At 44.4% G+C, this 18,440-nt stretch overlaps 1 protein-coding gene across 3 annotated transcripts in view; it reads left to right on the top strand.

Moving 5' to 3' along the window:
- The window catches only part of TENM2 (teneurin transmembrane protein 2), a 1,752,117-nt gene that overhangs the window by 1,467,054 nt on the left and 266,623 nt on the right, over positions 1-18,440 (top strand). For all 3 annotated transcript variants that reach the window (XM_060240624.1, XM_060240625.1, XM_060240626.1), the window contains one exon: positions 13,183-13,378. In XM_060240624.1, coding sequence (XP_060096607.1) covers positions 13,183-13,378 — 196 coding nt within the window. The remainder of the gene's footprint in view (positions 1-13,182; positions 13,379-18,440) is intronic.

The raw sequence follows: 18,440 nt of genomic DNA, 5'->3' as shown, positions 1-18,440 counted from the left end.
TTCAATATTAATTTAACTAGGTCAGTAACTTTTAAAGAAAACTTGTATAAGATCTTTTATAGATGGTACTTGACTCCACGGAAATTGTGCAAGAGCTATACTAATATGTCTAACAAATGTTGGAAATGTGCTAAACAGGTCGGTTCTATCATATGTGGTGGACATGAGAGATGATGAAGGACTACTGGATAATGGCTCACGAATGACTACAGAAGATTATGAAGACACAGATTCAATTCAAACCAGAGCTATTTTTATTGAATATATTTCCTGAGGACTATTCCAAAGAAATGAGACATTAGTTGGCACATTTCAATACAGCAGCCAGGATTCTCTTGGCGCAGAGATGGAAATCTCAGGAAATCCCCACGAGAATGGACTTGGTGGGAAAAATTCTGGAAACAGCAGAGCTAGACTTTTTATCCCAGCTGTTGGCTGGGAAATCTAAGGAAGAAGCAAGAAAGTATTGGTTGAAATTTTATGCCTGGCTAGATACTCAAGACTCTTAAGATTCTCTGGTGTGAATTTATATCTCCTTCTTCCTGTATTCTGTATTACAAGATTGCTTTTATTAGAAATGTCAAATTTAATAGATATTTTAACAAAAAGATTTAGAATACAAAATATCAAAATGTTGATGATGCACAGTTTAGAGACAACAACATGTGACAATCTATGTATTTTAGGAAAGTATTGCGGATGTCGACTTGTATTTTTTGAAATATTCTCTATGCAGATTAAGACTGATATGTAATCTTTATTTCTTATCCCTTCCTATTCCCTATCCCTAATTCTTGGAAACTAATAAAACTTTTCAAAATTGGAGAAGAGGATGGGGACCAGTGTTCCCTCTAAGCTGAGTTAATGTGAGCTAGCTCACAGTTTTTTAGCCTCTGGCTCACAAATGTTTGTCTCGACTCAGGAAGGATAGTCCCACAGCACACTAATTTATGCAATAGCCAAATTGCTTGCTCACAACTTTAATGCCAGTAGTTCACAAAGCGGAATTTTTGTCTACAAGACTCCACAGCTTAGAGGAAGCATTGGTGGGGACCAATATGCTGGGTCAGCCTTCATGATGCCAATAGGTCTCTCTGCTATACGTTGCAGCTGAACACAACAGAAGTGCAGTGGCTCCAGAAAGACCAACATTGAATCCTCGAGTCTGAGCCCACCCTCTTGCATATGTGAAGGGGACTTCCCTAAAAGGAAGTCACAGATGGGAGAGCACATTGAACAGGAAGGAGCATGGAAGTCTCATCTGCTCACCGTCAGTCAGGGACAGAATTGAAGAATGCTCTCAGACTTGCTTTGCAGCTGTTCCATCCACAGCTGCTGCCATTACATAAAGCTCTCATTCTGCAGGGCAATGGATCCCATCTCATGGTTGCTCGGTCAGCTGTTCTACACTTCACAGAAGGACAAGCCACCAGGTTCCGAAACTACTGTGGAGAAGGAGGAACCTGGCAAAGCAGTGTACTAACAGCCTGGTATGGAATGGCTAGCATCCCTGCCCATCAGGGACACTGTTTCAATTTCCTGGGAGTAATTTCTCAGCATAGTGATGGGAGAATCTAGCTTGGATTGCTCCTGTGTGCACCCAACACTGTAATCAGTTGTGGGAACCAGCACTGTTAGCACAGCACCCAGCTTGTGGGAGGGGGAGCAGGGAGGCAGGTATGAACTTCCAGGCCAGGACAACTGGATTCCTGCCCTTGCTCACCTGTCAGTTCGTGCTTGATCATCCAGAGATGGGGTACCAGTTAGGGTTCTGAAATGAGCCACACAGCAAGGACTTTCCTCTCCCCTTGGGTGTCAGTGCTAGGTGTTCCCTCAGTCAGGGCTTTTTTTGAGCAGGAATGCACAGGAGCGCAGTTCTAGCTGGCTTGGCATCAAAGGGTGTGGCCTAATATGCAAACGAGCTCCTGCTGGGCTCTTTCTACAAAAAAAGCACTGCCTTCAGTAGTGCTATTCTCTCTCCTCTCCCCACACCAGACTGCCACACTGTGCACTCTAGGTGTGCATGGCAGAGAGTTCTGAGAGAGTCCAATGCCATGTGCCCTATTATGTAGCATCCTGGTAGGAGTTTCTGTGATGCTGGGGGGGGGGGCTGTTATTCTGTGCTGGGGAAGGGGTTTGTCCCTCACTTGGGAAGCAGTCATTGTTAGGGGAGGGACGGTGGCTCAGTGGTAGAGCATCCACTTGGTAAGCAGAAGGTCCCAGGTTCAATCCCCGGCATCTCCAGCTGAAAAGGGTCCAGGCAAGTAGGCGTGAAAAACCTCAGCTTGAGACCCTGGAGAGCCGCTGCCAGTCTGAGTAGACAATACTGACTTTGATGGACCGAGGGTCTAATTCAGTATAAGGCAGCTTCATATGCAGGAGGGACAGTGGCTCAGTGGTAGGTCCTAGGTTCAATCCCCGGCATCTCCAACTGAAAAGGGTCCAGGCAAGTAGGCGTGAAAAACCTCAGCTTGAGACCCTGGAGAGCCGCTGCCGGTCTGAATAGACAATACTGACTTTGATGGACCGAGGGTCTGATTCAGTATAAGGCAGCTTCATATGCAGGAGGGACAGTGGCTCAGTGGCTCAGTGGTAGGTCCTAGGTTCAATCCCTGGCATCTCCAAAAAAGGGTCCAGGCAAGTAGGCGTGAAAAACCTCAGCTTGAGACCCTGGAGAGCTGCTGCCAGTCTTGAGTAGACAATATGACTTTGATGGACCCAGGGTCTGATTCAGTATAAGGCAGCTTCATATGTTCATATGTTTGCAGGTGTAGATGGCATCACTGTGCATCCCTAGGGGTTGTGGATGAGACTGTACCTGTAGGGGCAGGCAGTTGGCTTTTTTCATTGTATGGGCACCTATGTGATACTTTCTGGGTTTTGATGGAATAAATTTCCAATAGTTACGAAGAGCATTTCCATACTGGGGCAGCTTAGAGACTAACTCCTGCCATGCCTCTGGGTCCACCTCTTTCCTGCTGGTCAGGGGTATATGTTAGTATTGCCCCACAGCATCACCATGCCAGCTTCCAGCTTCCAACAAGGTGCTCCATGGGCATATCTCGGGGATAGACTGCCATAGGATGTAGCCATGAACTTTCACTCCCTCCCTCAGGACTGCACGGCAAAGGACACATTAAAGAAAAGAAATATTGTTTTCTAGTCCGAGAGCTGTTTTACTCACACGATCAGTGTGATCGGAAGGATATAACGCGGGGGGGAATTACAGCCTTTATTTTCAAAAGCAGGAACGGCTCTGAAATCAGAAATCCCTGATCATGGAAGGTAAGCCAGCATTTATCTTATGTGTCTCCCTCACTCTACTTTTCGTCTTGCCACAGAGACCATTCAAGTTGTCAGTTAAAGCTATTTGTTTGCCTCCAAAGTTACATACGGACCAGTCCAAAATTACATTGAAGAAAAAAGTTCTTACGTCTCTGGACATATTGATTGGTATAATATGCATTGAAAGTGTTTAGGATTCGGGATGGGCGTAGGACAGCAAAATGGAGGTCTGATGAGGTTCATGGTTTGTGAGTTTCACGGACCATGACTTCCACAGACGTTCCTGCCAACTTGAATGGTCTCTGTGGCAAGACGAAAAGTAGAGTGAGGGAGACACATAAGATAAATTCTGGTTTACCTTCCATGATCAGGGATTTCTGATTTCAGAGCCGTTCCTGCTTTTGAAAATGAAGTCTGTGATTCAGCAGCAGCATGACCTGGAATTGGGCTGAGGAGGCATTTAAATGCCTCCTGAGCTAACTGGCATCACACTGCGATGACAGTGCAACCCAGAAGTGGCTCAGGAGGCATTTAAATCTCTCCTGAGCTCACTAGTGTCACACAGCAGTGGCAGTACCCTGCAGTCGGTTCTGGAGGCATTTAAATGCCTCATGAGCTTATTTGCCCTGCAATAGCAGCACGGCATCAAAGGGTTCCTTGGGCACCAGCATGTCTGGCCCAAGGATCACTCCAATGGACCACATGAATAAAAAATCATAGTCTATGGGCAGTCCACCAAAACTACAAATACACGGATCGGGCAAATGGACCACAAACCAGCCCCCAGTCTGTGACAGAACTAGGTTCATGTACCTGTCCACGCCCAACCCTATTTGGAATGTCACCAGTTTGAAGAGGCGCATACATCCTTCTTCACCTTGTTGTATAGCTGTTCCGCTGGGCTTATGGCTGTGGCAGTGGGCATTCCATTATCCCATCAGTTGGCCTCCCTTGTGGTGACATTGTGCCCTACTGCAGTGTTTTCTTATTACTACCACCATCATTTAATATGGGCCTATAACTGTTTACCTTGTATGATGTGCCCTTCCTGCCGGTGGTGCGCTTTCTTTACTCTTTTACTTGTTTAATTTTAATGTAGTGTTTTAACTCTGATCTGTAGGTTTTTTTATTGTTATTATTGTATCTTGTGATCTGCCCTGAGCCCGTTTATGGGAAAGGGCGGAATGTAAGCCTACTAAATAAATTTTAAAAATAGCTAAATACATTAGAGAACTCATGAATCTTTCAGTGCAAACCTCAGTAAGGGGCAGAACCGATCGTGTCTTTGGCTGTTGCTCAATTTACAAGGTTTCCCTGACTTTCATATATGATTTTTTGGCAATTGTGCGACAGCTTGCTTGTCAGAAATCAAAGACTGAATCAGAAGGTCAAATAAGCAACAACAAAAAAACCACTCTAAGGAATAATCCAGTTTTCTTGGCTTACCTGTGGACAAACGGGGAGAGGAATCTGAGCATTAGATATGGCAATGTGGAGAAAAGAAATCTCACATGCTTAAACAAAAGAGGGGAATTGGTTTTTAGACTAGGGGAAAAAAATCAACATGCAGAAGTTAAATCGATATCTAGAGTAAGTTAGTGCTAATAGCTTGTCTTTTTAGCAATAGCTTGTTTACCACTTCAGCGAAAGTCACCTGCATCGCCTTGGTCATACCTGCAGTTGTGGGGCGGGACCAAGTCCCTGCAGCTGTGGCTGCGTCAAATGATTTCAGCTCCTTCTGTGCTCCGCTCCTCTTCGATCGACCAACCGCTGAGCCGGCCCGCTGCCTGAGATAGAATCAGTATCAGACGCAAGGGAAGCAGTGGAGTCTGCCAACACAATCCACGCAGAGCAGCATGTTGCCAGTGAGAAATGTCAGCTTTTATCGCCGAACTCTTCCGTGTTGACCCTCAGTGAGCAAACTTTCCAAGGAACAATAAACTAGGTTTTTAAAGAGTGTTATCCCAATCAGAATATTTCCCAAAGTGTTAACGACAGTGTCTTTAACCTCCTGCTCTTGACAGATAGTCCTCAAAGATGCTAGATTAAGGGTCTGATTTATCCGTGTGTGCGTGTAAAGTGCTTTCAAGTCACAGCTGACTTCGGGCAACCCCAGCAAGGAGCTTTCAAGGCAAATGAGAAGCAGAGGTGGTTTGCCATTGCTTTTCTTTTGCAGAGCCCCTGTCTTGGCGACACTGCTTAGCTTCCAAGATCTGACGAGAGCAGGCTATACTCGCTGCCTTACCTCCCTCCGACTTATAGAGGAGTGCAAGAGACAGAGAGAGATTCCTTTTATCTGTCATTTTATAAACTTGAGTAGGGTTGTCTAATAATAAAAATAGAAGTAGTAATTCTAGAAAATCAAGCTGGGGACCTTCATTTGAAATAAACCCAAAGGAAGAAGGGAGCTAATTCCCACATCGTACTTCTCTGTGCACCATTGTTTTTGGCACATTTTTTCTAGTCGACTTCCAGTGTCACCTTTCAAACTGGGAAAAAAATACGCATCAGATATCAATGCAAAGGTAGACGAGTAATTTAAAATAGGGGATTCACATATACTCATAATTTACATGTATAAGAAGACTTTTGAGTTTCATGTGTGCTCCTACAGCTGCTTTAAACGCAATATGTACCAGAGGTCTGACTCCCAGATTCTGAATCGTTGTTTTTGTCTCTCGCGGAAACATTATCTGATCCTTCATTCTCAGTGATCTCTCACTTGGTTCCTCTGTGCTCCAAAGTAGACAGGGTGGTGTCCCTGGTTTTAAATGCCACAGCATGGCAGCACCAGGAACTTTTGTTTTCTCCTTTTTCAAATGCCAAAAACAGCTTCACTCCTCCCACCCATCCCCAGGCTGTTTCAGCACTTGAAGATGTGGGAGAAGAGAGAGAAAACAGCACCTTTTGCTACCAAGCTTGGAACATCTCAGTATTTTTTTAAAGTGCTTGCATTTAAAATGGTGGCAGAGTCTTCAGGTAGGACCCAGGGATGTTGTCACATGGTTTGGCCTTGTGCATGCCTATGTACTTTATTATTATAAACTCTTCAGGGAGGCTTATTGTGGAATAGGGGAAGGAGACGCCTAGATCTCTACTCTATTCCAAGTCTCTGCAGCCCCATCTCCTTCCCAGCAAGCAAATGTTTTGGCAAATGATTCAGCAAGAGATTTCTAAGGTTTTGGGATATGAATTCAATAAAGTGGCAGAGACTTTTCTGCTGGGATTACAAATGGGAAAATTTCCAAAAGAAGATAGAACTTTAATATGGTACTTGCTCTCAGCTCCTAGGACATTGTATGCGCACCTGTGGAAGCAAGAAAAAATACCAGAGAAATGGGACTGGATTATAAAAGTTATGTCATGGAGTGAAATGGACAAACTAACAAGAAAATTAAGAGACTATGATTTGGAACTCTTTAAGTTGGTGTGGAAGAAGTTCAGAAGATACGTAGAAAAAGAGTGGAAAATAAAAGGACATTGGACAATCTTTGATAATGATTAAGTTTTTAAAATAAGAATATAACTTTTGGGTTTTTAACAGTTAGGGGTACCTTTAATATCTGTTTCCTTTAAGTAAACAACACTGGCGGGGGTCAAGTAACGGGGGGAGGGGGGGAGGAAAAGTAAGATATGGGGTGGAAATTTTTTTTCTTTTTCTTTAAGTTTCTGTAAGTTGTAGATATAGTTTTGCTACAATATGTTACTAATAAAAATTGTTTATCTTGAAGCAAGCAAATTTTTTTCCTCTGCCCCCAGAATAACTGTTACTCCCAAACATTGAAAATAATAAAGCCTGTAGCTACAGCAGAGCCCACTGGGGCCAGCTAGAGTAGTAAAATTTCCGGAAATTCTGAAGCTTGGGGGAAAAAAACCCATTTTTTTTGTTTTGTTTTTTTCAGAAAAAAATGGAAATTTTCGGAAAAATTGAAAAAAAAATGCCACATTAGCACTTCTTTTTTCTTTTCTAGATTGAAAGGCATTCTGTTGCTTTAGGAACTTAAAATATGAGTATGGACAATATTACTTGGCATGAAGTTATCACAACTAGCATATTAAAAATATAGTGTATCCAAACAATTATTATCCAAACAGAATTTACTTTTTAAAGAATATTTATTTGTAATTGTAACAAATGGAGCAACAGTCTCCTGAACTGTTTGCTAGTTTATGTGGAACAGACAAAAAAAAAAAACCTCCACAAAACAATCTTTAAAAATCCAGAGGTAACAATTATTCATATTTCCTTTCCACAGTATTAAATAAAAAAAACTCATTATAAAAAGAATTGGAGGGGGGGGGAGTGTATAGAAGGGAGTCTAGGACTACGTTTCAATGAATGGGCATGACTTAGGATTTGCTTGTCCTCAAGTGCAGAGAAATTAGAATAATCTGATACCATACGTATTTTGGAAATGGTTTGGAAAATATTTGAACACCTTGTCTTAAAATATTGTATTCATCACGTTAAAATAAAACGTTTCATAATCAATTTTTTTTCTTTTCTTTTTTTCAATTTTTCGGGAAAAAGGCTTCAGGGGAAAAAATGGTTTTTTCCCAAATTTTTCCAGTTTTTTTCCGGGCCTTCACATCTCTAGGCCCAGCCCCATTTCACATCAGCCAGACCCCACAAAGTCCTCAAGATCAAGACCAGCAAATCCAGCACCAGTGCCTGACAGCGCTGCCACCTCTGCCCACCTGCCCTGGCCATCACGGTGGTGCATCAGGACTGCCAGCGTCCAGCGAGTGAGCCAGCTCCATGGCCCACCACTACCAGCCCTACTCCTCTGGCAGCAGAGGCATAAACTACGAGGGGGGAAGGAGTTCCGGGGCTGCTGCCCTCCCCAAATTTTTTCAGTGGGGGCTAAGCGCCCCCCCCCCACGACAATACTCCTTTGAAATGCTTCAAAGGCATGTGAAGCTGTAAAGGTCTCCCCCTCTGTGATACCAAGAAGGAGTCAGAGGTGTGTCTTTTTCACCTTCTTACAAAGGCTAATTGAGCTACAGAGCAGATAAGGCTCAACATACTTACTTCCGATTGTGGGCTTGGGAGGAGGGGACATGAAGATCAGAGGCCTTTTAAAATTTCCTTTTGTCCTGTGCACGGAGGGCTCCTCTTGAGCCCTCTTGCGCAAACTCCACGAGTTTCCGTGCCTCCTCCACCCACCCGCCGTCCGCCATCAAACACTCCTTTCCCTCCTCCACCCCATCACTCTGCTCGCTTGCCTGCTGCTGCAGCTTGAGCTGCCCCCCCCGCCACCTCCCTTCCCTTTGCATACCCCCCCAGCGTGCCCCAGCTTGCCTGCCATGGCCACCTGTTTCTCCTTCGCCAGCTCACCACAGCCGCTACTGCCGCCCACCCGCCCCTCCTTCCAATCCCCATCCCTTCCTGTCACCACCTCCCCACCCCCATGATCACAGAGCCCTGCCATGATTGCTTGCGGGGAGGAGGCGACGGAAGGGATGGAGAAGGAGGGGTGGGCTGCAGTAGCCACCGCGGCAAGCTGGCGAAGGAGGCACAGGCCACTGCAGCAGGCGAGCGGGCAGCACGATGGGGGGGGGGGGTTGGGAAGCAGTGGGCAGCAGTGGCAGAGGAGGCACAGGCTGCCACGGTGGGCGACGCGATGGGACCAACCTCGAGCCGGCTACCTGAAAACCCAGCTTCTGCAGGGGATCGAACTCAGGTCGTGAGCAGAGCTTAGGACTGCAATACTGCAGTTTTAACACTCTACGCCACAGGGCTCTGTCTATAGGGGGAAAGGAAAAGGAAAAGGAAAGGAAAGGAAAGGAAAGGAAAGGAAAGGAAAGGAAAGGAAAGGAAAGGAAAGGAAAGGAAAGGAAAGGAAAGGAAAGGAAAGGAAAGGTCCCCTGTGCAAGCACCAGTCGTTTCCGACTCTGGGATGACTGCAGCACTGCAGCTTTAACACTCTGCACCACGGGACTCTTTTTTCTACAGGGGGAAGGGGGGGCTTAATGGAGGGGCTATCAGGATATGTTTTTGGACACTGCAAGGTGGAAGAGTGCTAAACTTCTAGGTCTTTGTGATGTAATTGGTCTATTTAGTGGAGAAGAAGGAAAAAATCTGCATCAGCTACTACCAGAATTAGCTAAACTTATCAGAATAGGCCTTACTATACCCGTTTCCTCCTGCACCTCAGAAAGATCATTCTCATGCCTTCGTAGAATAAAGAGTTTTCTACGGTCAAGCATGAGACAGGATAGGCTCAATCACTTGGCTCTTCTTTTATGGACATACATATTTCTCAGGAAATTGATCTTAATATTATAGCAAATGAGTTCATTCAAAGAGCATCTATTAGAAAAAACACATTCAGTCTCAGTTAAGTACAGGGGTTTCTGAATAGCTGTACCTTAACAGATGTGTTGTGCTTAGATGAAGCAATCTTTAAGGTTTGCCACAAATCATGCAACACGTGGCAACTATTGGGGTGGGGAGGTGGGATATGGCAGGAGAGGATGCTTGTGGGAGCAGAAGGGGTAACGGGATTGGGAGAATATTTGAATGAGCTGTAATTTCTAAAAGCAATTTCTAAAGAAACAGTTTGTGTTGTTCATTAAAAGTTAAAGTATTTCAGCTGTCTGAAGATCATTTGTTGAAGCCAAATGTGTTTTGCAAGTTGAACCTAGAGCGCAAAAATTTATCATGCACAGGAATGCAGTCATTTTCCCATAAATTGAATCATGTGATTTTCATTAATGATTTGTTCTGAATATCTGTGTTTTTAAGGTGGAATTTCTAAGCAGTGTTCTAAGAGGGCAAGGTACATAAAATCCTAGGTGGTATGGGCCATGGGCCGTGGGCACTGTTCTGAATTGCCTCAAAATGTACTTGTACTCACTCTGTAGGATATGAGTTTGAAGTGAGAAGAACATTGCCACTAACTCTGAACTTTGTGCATTGCTCAGAAATTGAGCGCCCAGAAACTGTTTTGTATTCTGTCCTGGGTCAGAGACCCATGAATTTATCAAACAAAGGTATCTGTGATGCCATAGTTTTGTCAGTTTCAGTACAACCGTACTTTATTAGTGAGGCAGAAACAAGACACCTGTAAGTGACCATCCAGGAAAACTTATAAAATGTCCCCCCTAAAGCTTTTTCTGTATTGCCTTTTACTGTCAGATTTGTGCCCATTGGTTTTTCCTGTGGACATGATATGTATATTTGCAGAGCTTAAAGTGACTATTGTAAAAGTGAATTTCAAAAACAGGACACAGCAAGAGACCTCTGAGATACCACTATAACCACTGGCCAACTCCCACTTGTTCCTGGGTTTGGCCTGGTCCATGGGCATTGTTCGAGGGGGGGTGCACTCTAAATTTATGGGGAGGGAGCTTCTCCATAAATTCATAGGTAGTGATAATGGAGGCCCCTCCCCGTGATGTCACTGGCTCCTCCCTATGATGTCACTGGATCAAATGCCTCTGGCTGGGCCCCAGCTCCCCCCCTTGGGAAATTGAAAATCTACGCCCCTGTATGGCAGCACCTATTTAAGGAGCCACCTGATGTCAGCTGAGCCACATAGGCTCCTGCTGGCCTGGCCACTCTCCTGGGCTTTGGCCTTCACTGGCTCACTCATTGGCCAGCCAATGGGACCTGCATGCCCACCCAGCTTCAGTCCAACAGCCATGGGAATGGATGCCTGCTGTACCCCCCTCTCCAGGCGCTCAGGTCGTTACCACACTGTTATACCCTCCATAAGCGTCACTCTAGGGTGCCTCACTCACTATTTGGGTCCCCTTTGCTTGTGATATGCGGCCACTCACCATTTCCCTTCCGCAGACTTCTGCACATCTGGATGGTAAATATAATAATAATAATAATAATAATAATTTTTATTTATATCCCGCCCTCCCCGCCAAGGCAGGCTCAGGGCGGCTCACAGACATGGAAAGTACCATGAATTACAATAAATACAATATACAATAAAATACATTAAATAAATAATTAATTAAAAACACAACAGATAAGGTGCTATAATACAAAATGATGTATATCAGATGGCTGTATGTCATTTCAATCTTGTAGGCCATTTGAAAAAGGCCTACAATCTCCTTTACCTTCCTCCCCCACAACAGACACCCTGTGAGGTAGATGAAGATATTGGATTTATATCCTGCCCTCCACTCCGAAGAGTCTCAGAGCGGCTCACAATCTCCTTTCCCTTCCTCCCCCACAAGAGACAACCTGTGAGGTGGGTGGGGCTGGAGAGGGCTCTCACAGCATCTGCCCTTTCAAGGACAACCTCTGCCAGAGCTATGGCTGACCCAAGGCCATGCTAGCAGGTGCAATTGGAGGAGTGGGGAATCAAACCCGGTTCTCCCAGATAGAGTCTGCACACTTAACCACTACACCAAAGTGGCTCATATCTTTTTCATGTCCTTAATTATGATTCCTTTGAATTAATCCCCATGTAAAATTACCCTTATTCTAATATGATAGCTGAATTAAGAAAGCAATAATTGGTGAGGCGGTAAAAAAATCTGTTCATTTTAAGTGTATGTGTGCAATTGCACAAACCTTTGAACTGAACTGGATTCGTTGGATTAATATGAAAAAGCTATACCTCATTTTCTCCTGCCCAATAAAAATGTATCCTTTATCAATGTTGACCATATATTTGCTTACAGTTATATGTATAAATCAATATGGACTGTTCTTTAGTGCTCTGCGTATTTAATTTGGAAAATGCAACAGTGGCCACAGTATTGGAAAAGGTCACCTTATATTCCAATCCCAAAGAAGGGTAATACCAAGGAATGTTCAAACTACCACACCATTGCACTCATTTCACATGCCAGCAAGATCATGTTAAAGATCCTTCAAGCTAGATTTCAGCAGTTTGTGGATCGGCAACTACCAGAAATACAAGCTGGGTTTCAGAGAGATAGAGAAACTAGAGATCAAATTGCCAACATCTGCTGAATTACGGAGAAAGCACAGGAGTACCAGAAAAACATCTTTTTCTTCTTCATTGACTACGCTAAAGCATTTGGTTGTGTGGATCACAACAAACTGTGGCAAGTCCTTAAAGAGATGGGAGCACCAGACCACTTCACATGTCTCCTGAGAAACTTGTATAATGAAGACGTGGGTGAAGTCTTTAAATTCTTAGTGTTCTACTCGTGATGGTACAGAGAGAATAAGGAACCGCTTCTAAAAGGACTCCTCACGGTTTCAATAGTTCTTCCTCAGCCTCTTTCTCCTGACGTTACATGGAGCTGTTACCATAACTGATTAAATTGCCAAGAGGTACACATTATTAATGAGCAATTTAATGAGCATTGTAGAATGGAAACGGCAAGAGCCGGCAGCAGCAAATTAGAGCATGCGTGGATCCATGTTGTAAGGAGTAGAGCTGTGGGTAAGCCTGCATCATCTTTTTAGCATTTATGAATAGTTCCTTTACCACACTAATATTTACTTTATGGTAACAGCTCCGTGTAACGTCAGGAAAAAAGAGGCTGAGGAAGAACTATTGAAACCATGAGGAGTCCTTTGGAAAGCGGTTCCTTATTCTCTCTATACCATCATGAGTGGAACACTAAGAATTTAAAGACTTCATTAAGTCCTATTTGAAGAGGCTATCATTCTTTGTGACTGTTGAGAGACTTTGTGGGAAAAATTTCAAGAATGTTTAGTGTTCCTTAGTTTTGCTTTTGTTCTACTTCACTAAAAAGGCATATTTATACGCTTTGCGTGAAAATTTTATTGCTTCCGGTGGTTATCTTGTATAGCTTGTCTTCCCATATTGTGTCATCAGTTGTGCACTTGATAAAATATACGTGCAATTTAAAAGTTAGATTGCACTTTTTATAAATTATTTTGTGTTGTCTGTCATATAAATCTACACTCTTTCCTTTTCTTCTACTTTACAGTATGACTTCATGGAGCGCTTGGATGGGAAAGAGAAATGGAGTGTGGTGGAGTCCCCGCGGGAGCGTCGAAGTATCCAGACCCTTGTACAGAATGAAGCTGTGTTTGTTCAATATTTGGATGTGGGACTATGGCACCTTGCTTTTTATAATGATGGCAAAGATAAAGAGATGGTATCCTTCAACACTGTTATCTTGGGTATGTATACCTTGACTGTGAGTTCTGGTTCTAATAATAATAATAATAATAAATTTTATTTCTACCCCGCCCTCCCCGCAAAGCGGCTCAGGGCGGCTAACAGTGTTCTCTGTTATTATACTGTTCTCTGTGATAACAGTATAATAAAAAGTCATGCCTGATTTTTTTTTGAGGATTTTGACATTAAATTAAGCAGAAATTGTACAAAAAAGAGGCAAATCAGATGACCAGGAAAAACTTCCTTATAAACACAAAACAGTCACTTTTCTAAGGTCAATTTTTTAAAAACAAATAATTGGTTCAGATGGTACAAGTGACTGGTGAGTAATATCTCTGCTTTGCATCACAAGCTCTAGCATCCAGAAGAAATAAAACATGCTACATTTCTGTCCATTGCAGCCCAATCTGAAAGTGATTCTAGTAGTGCAGTTCATGAGAAAGTTGAAGATAATAGGTGTAATAGTCAGATAGACTGTTTGATGGTGCAATGATAGTATTTGGGCCGAAATATCAAGAAAAGTACGGTATTTTATTCAGTCCAGAGGTTCTTCCACACATAGCTATTATGAGAATTTTCAATATCAAGATGAATTCAGGGGGTCTGAAATCCTAAGTGATATGAAACAGAAGAACAAATGCCAGAGGCCAGAATTTCTCAAACTGGATATATGGTTTATTTGAATATACAGAAATATTTCATTCATGAAAATGTTCATAGCCACTTTTCATATGCCAGCATTAGCTTTAATCATTATAACTCTGAGAAATGTCAAATATCCCTGATTATTAACAGTGCCCTTTGATTCAGTACATGGTTGTTTCCTCATTGCCACATCATTTTGGAAGTTTGAACAAAAACGGTGGTAGCTTTCCTCTTTTCTTTCATAAAAGATGTAAATGTTTGTGTGCAAGTGCACACATTTTCTCACGGGCACATATATAAAGTATATCTAGAGAGCAGTTGTAAATCTGAGTGATCTCCAGTGGTTTCCCAGGAGGAAATGGCATTGTATCTGTCTGAGGTTCTATTCTTCCTCAAACCCCACCCTCTCCAGGCTCCACCCCTTAAATCTCCTGGAATTTCCTAACCTGGAGTTGGCAACCCTATCTCCTTTTGCTTATCTGCCCCTCTTACTTCAGGTTTCCATTGCCTTTCCCCTCCCTGCATCCTGTACATAGGAAAAGGACAGTCTTTCTTCACAGGGGGGGAACAAAGCAGCTTACATCATTCTCCTCTCCCCCTTTTGATCTGAACAACAACCCCGTGAGGCAGGTTAGGCTGGAAGTCTGTGACTGGTCCAAAATCACCCAGTCAGTTTCCACAGCCCTCACCTGGAGATTGGCAACAGCGATACCCCAGGAGGAAAGGCCTCTCCCTCAGAGGTCTGTAGTGAATTTCCAACCAACCTGGAAAGGTATCGCTAAAGGCCTCTGGGTGAATCCCCCCCAGCCTTGCTGTCTTCCCACCCACCCAAGTGAAGGCATTCACTCCCCCCCCCCCCCGTAGATTTTGATCAACCGAGCATAAAGTTCTTCAGGGGACATACTGGGAGAGGTGGTCCCACAGGCACATTGACCCCAAACTGTTGGGGGCTATAAAGATCAGAACCAAAACCTTGAGGTGGATCTGATGTTCAACTGGGAGCCAGTGCATCTGGCAAAGGCCAGGTTGAATATGTACTGTCTTGGGGTGCCTGTCAGCACCCGTGCCATTGCATTCTGGGTCAGCTTTGAGGGTAGCTCTATGTAGAGTGAGTTGCAATAGTCTAACTTTGAGCTGACCATTGCATGATCACTGTGGCTAGGTTGGACTGAGAGAGGTAAGGGACCAGTTGCTTGAATTGCCTGATTTGGCAAAGTTGGAAAAATGCCAGTCTGGTAACTTTTGCAATCTGGGACTTCATAGACGACGAGGTTTCCAGAAGCATACCCAGACACTTGACTGCTGGTGCCGGTGTCAGTGGCGTGCTTGAATTGTTCCCACCCAGCCACAGGACCTCCATCTTTGATGGATTCATTTTCAGCCAGCTCTGTCAGAGCCCTCAAACCACAGCCTCCAATCCATCAGCCAGATTTGGTGGGATGGTGACTGGCTGGCCACCACTCAACAGTTACAGCTGGGTGTCATCGGTGTACTGATGGCAACCCAGCTCGAAACTCCACACCAGCTGGGTGGGAGGGTGCATATAGATGTTAAACAGCATAGGAGAGAGGATTGCCCCTCGGGGGACCCAGCACACCAACAGTGTTGAGGTGATATCCTCTCTCCAAGTGCCAACCTCCGTCCCTGACCACGGAGGAGTGACGTGAGCCACTCCAAGGCTACTTTACGGACTCCTGTGTCAGCGAGGCAGTAGACTAACAGGTCACAGCCGACTGTGTCAAACACTGCTGTCAGACTGAGTAATAACAACAGTGCCAACCCACTCTGATCCAGCTGCCTGTGGAGATTGTCTGTGAGAGCAACCGGCGCTGTCTCCATCCCGTGGCCAGGTCGGAAGCCAGATTGGAATGGATCCAGGGTTTGTTTGTTTTTTTGAGCAGGAATGTACAGGAATGCAGTTCCTTCTGGCTTGGTGTCAGGGGGTGTGGCCTAATATGTAAATGAATTCCTGCTGGGCTTTTTCTGCAAAAAAAAAAGCCCAGTGTGAAACAATGGTGACATCAGGGGGTGTGGCCTAATTTGCAAATGAGTTCATGCTAGGCCCCTGTGTATTATTATGAATTATTAGTGATGGGGAGTCACAAGCAGGTGTTGAGATTTTTCTAGATTGATACAACGACTGTTTCTCCATTGCAGCACCTTCTCAAGTGACTCAGACATTTAGTTTAAAAATCACACCAACCGGTCAAGAAGTTGCAAAAGGTGTTGCCTTGTCCTAATTCATCAGGCTTACTCAGTATTCTCACCGTGCCTTCCGTTTTACTTGCTTCATTCGTTCCTGTAACACGCATCATCTAGCCTCCCCAATTAAATCAAATACCAATGGAACTGATGGAGTAGGTTTGCGCTGTAATGTTTAGGTTCTTGGAACAGCTAGAAGCCGACCCTTTGGAATTCATTAATATAATAATATTAGCATTCTGTAGGGCACGGAACAACCACCTGCATGGATTTCAGATGCTGTAGCCACTATACGACATAATCTTCTGTGGGTGGACGCACATGCGTAAAATGCCATCAAGTCACAGTCAATTTATGGCAACCTGGTAGGATTTTAAAGGCAAGAGATGAACAGAGGTGGTTCACTGGTGCCTGGCTTTGCGCAGCTCCCTTGGACTTTGTTGGTGGTCCCCCAGCCAAATATTGATGAGGGTTTGACCTGGCTTAGCTTCTTAGATGTGATGAGAATGGGTTAGCCTGGGCCACCCAAGTCAGGGCACATAACCTTAGCATATCGCATTCTCCTTCTGTGTGTGGCGCTTGCCATTGGACGTCTGTTCTTAAATATTTATATTCTCACTTTTCCTGTAGTGCAGGGGTGGCCAAACTTGCTTAACATAAGAGCCACATAAACATCAAATGTTAGCAAGCCGAGGGAGGGAGGGAGGGAGGGAAGGAAGGAAGGAAGGAAGGAAGGAAGGAAGGAAGGAAGGAAGGAAGGAAGGAAGGAAGGAAGGAAGGAAGGAAGGAAGGAGGGAGGGAGGAAGAGGAAGGAGGGAGGGAGGAAGAGGAAGGGAGGAAGGAAGGAAGGAAGGAAGGAAGGAAGGAAGGAAGGAAGGGAGGAAGGGAGGGAGGGAGGGAGGGAGGGAGGAAGGAAGAAAGGAAGAGGAAGGAGGAAGGAAGGAAGAAGGAAGGAAGGAAGGAAGGAAGAGGAAGGAGGAAGGGAGGGAGGAGGAAGGAAGGAAGAGGAAGGAGGGAGGGAGGGAGGAAGGAAGGAAGAGGAAGGAGGAAGGAAGGAAGAGGAAGGAGGAAGGGAGGGAGGAAGGAAGGGAGGAAGGAAAAGGAAGGAAGGAAGGAAGAAGGAAGGAAGGAAGAGGAAGGAGAAAGGGAGGAAGGAAGGGAAGAAGGGAGGGAGGGAGGAAGGAGGGAGGAGGAAGGAAGGAAAACAGATGGGGAGAGGGAGGGAGGAGAAGGTGGAAAGAAAGCAACTTTGAATTCATTCTCCAAGCCGCTGACTGGCTTGGCTTGGCAAAGTGATTTAAGGAGAGAAATGCTGTTAGGGAAACTGCTCTCAAAATGAGATTGGGGAATTAGATGGAGAGACAGTAGGAATCCAATAGGAATCTTTTATTATCTGTGTATACGAGGCTCAACCGTTCAGATGGTCAATGCTCAATAAACTGGACTCTAATTTAATAAAAACCAATTGTAATTTATTTAGAATAATATTTCTTTCATACAAGGTAAAAATACAAAACACTCACACATTCACACAGGTCTAGGAAATATAGATAGATCAATAGGGGAACATATATGGATAAACAGACAGGGTAATATTTACCATCGTAGTCTTCAGGGAAGGTTTCCAATGGCGACATAAGAGGACAGGGGAAATGGACCCAACACTGTGGCCAGAATTGGGGATGGATCTAGACAGCGGGTAATAGGGGTTGCTGAATAGAAAGCACACATGAGTGGAGTTGGGTCAGAGGTTAAATAGGCTCCCTTAGACCCCTTAGGTGCTGGGAGGAGCAGGGGGAGGCTCTATGATGACCAAGGAGGCTGGACATCCCTTGCTGACACCTAATTGGATGCCAGTTTTGACCAATGAACTTCACCTTAGTCTGGTGAAGCTGGAAATTTCCAAGCTGCAATGCTGCCTGGGGCGGCTCCAAGGTATTAGACTGGGGTAAGAATGGGAATGGCTGGATACTTAAGTTTAAATGGGATTAACTAGGAGGGTGACAATAGGTAATCAAATGCTGGCCTAGGTACCACCCGGGTAAGACAAAAGACTTGATGAAGACAGGAGATGTCCTTCCTCTTTCTCATCTTCTGCTGGGCAAGGTTTATTGTTCTGGTATTGCTGAGCAATTAGGATCAACAGTTGAGCTATTAATCCATTCATAAAACAGATGGGTTGCTTGCAGGCTCAGGGTGTGTACGTGTGACTTTCCC

The sequence above is a fragment of the Heteronotia binoei genome, chromosome 5 (genome assembly GCF_032191835.1).
Source record: "Heteronotia binoei isolate CCM8104 ecotype False Entrance Well chromosome 5, APGP_CSIRO_Hbin_v1, whole genome shotgun sequence".
Classification (NCBI taxonomy): domain Eukaryota; kingdom Metazoa; phylum Chordata; class Lepidosauria; order Squamata; family Gekkonidae; genus Heteronotia; species Heteronotia binoei.
Note: the sequence above shows the minus strand (reverse complement) of the source record. Positions and strands in the feature narration are given on the sequence as shown.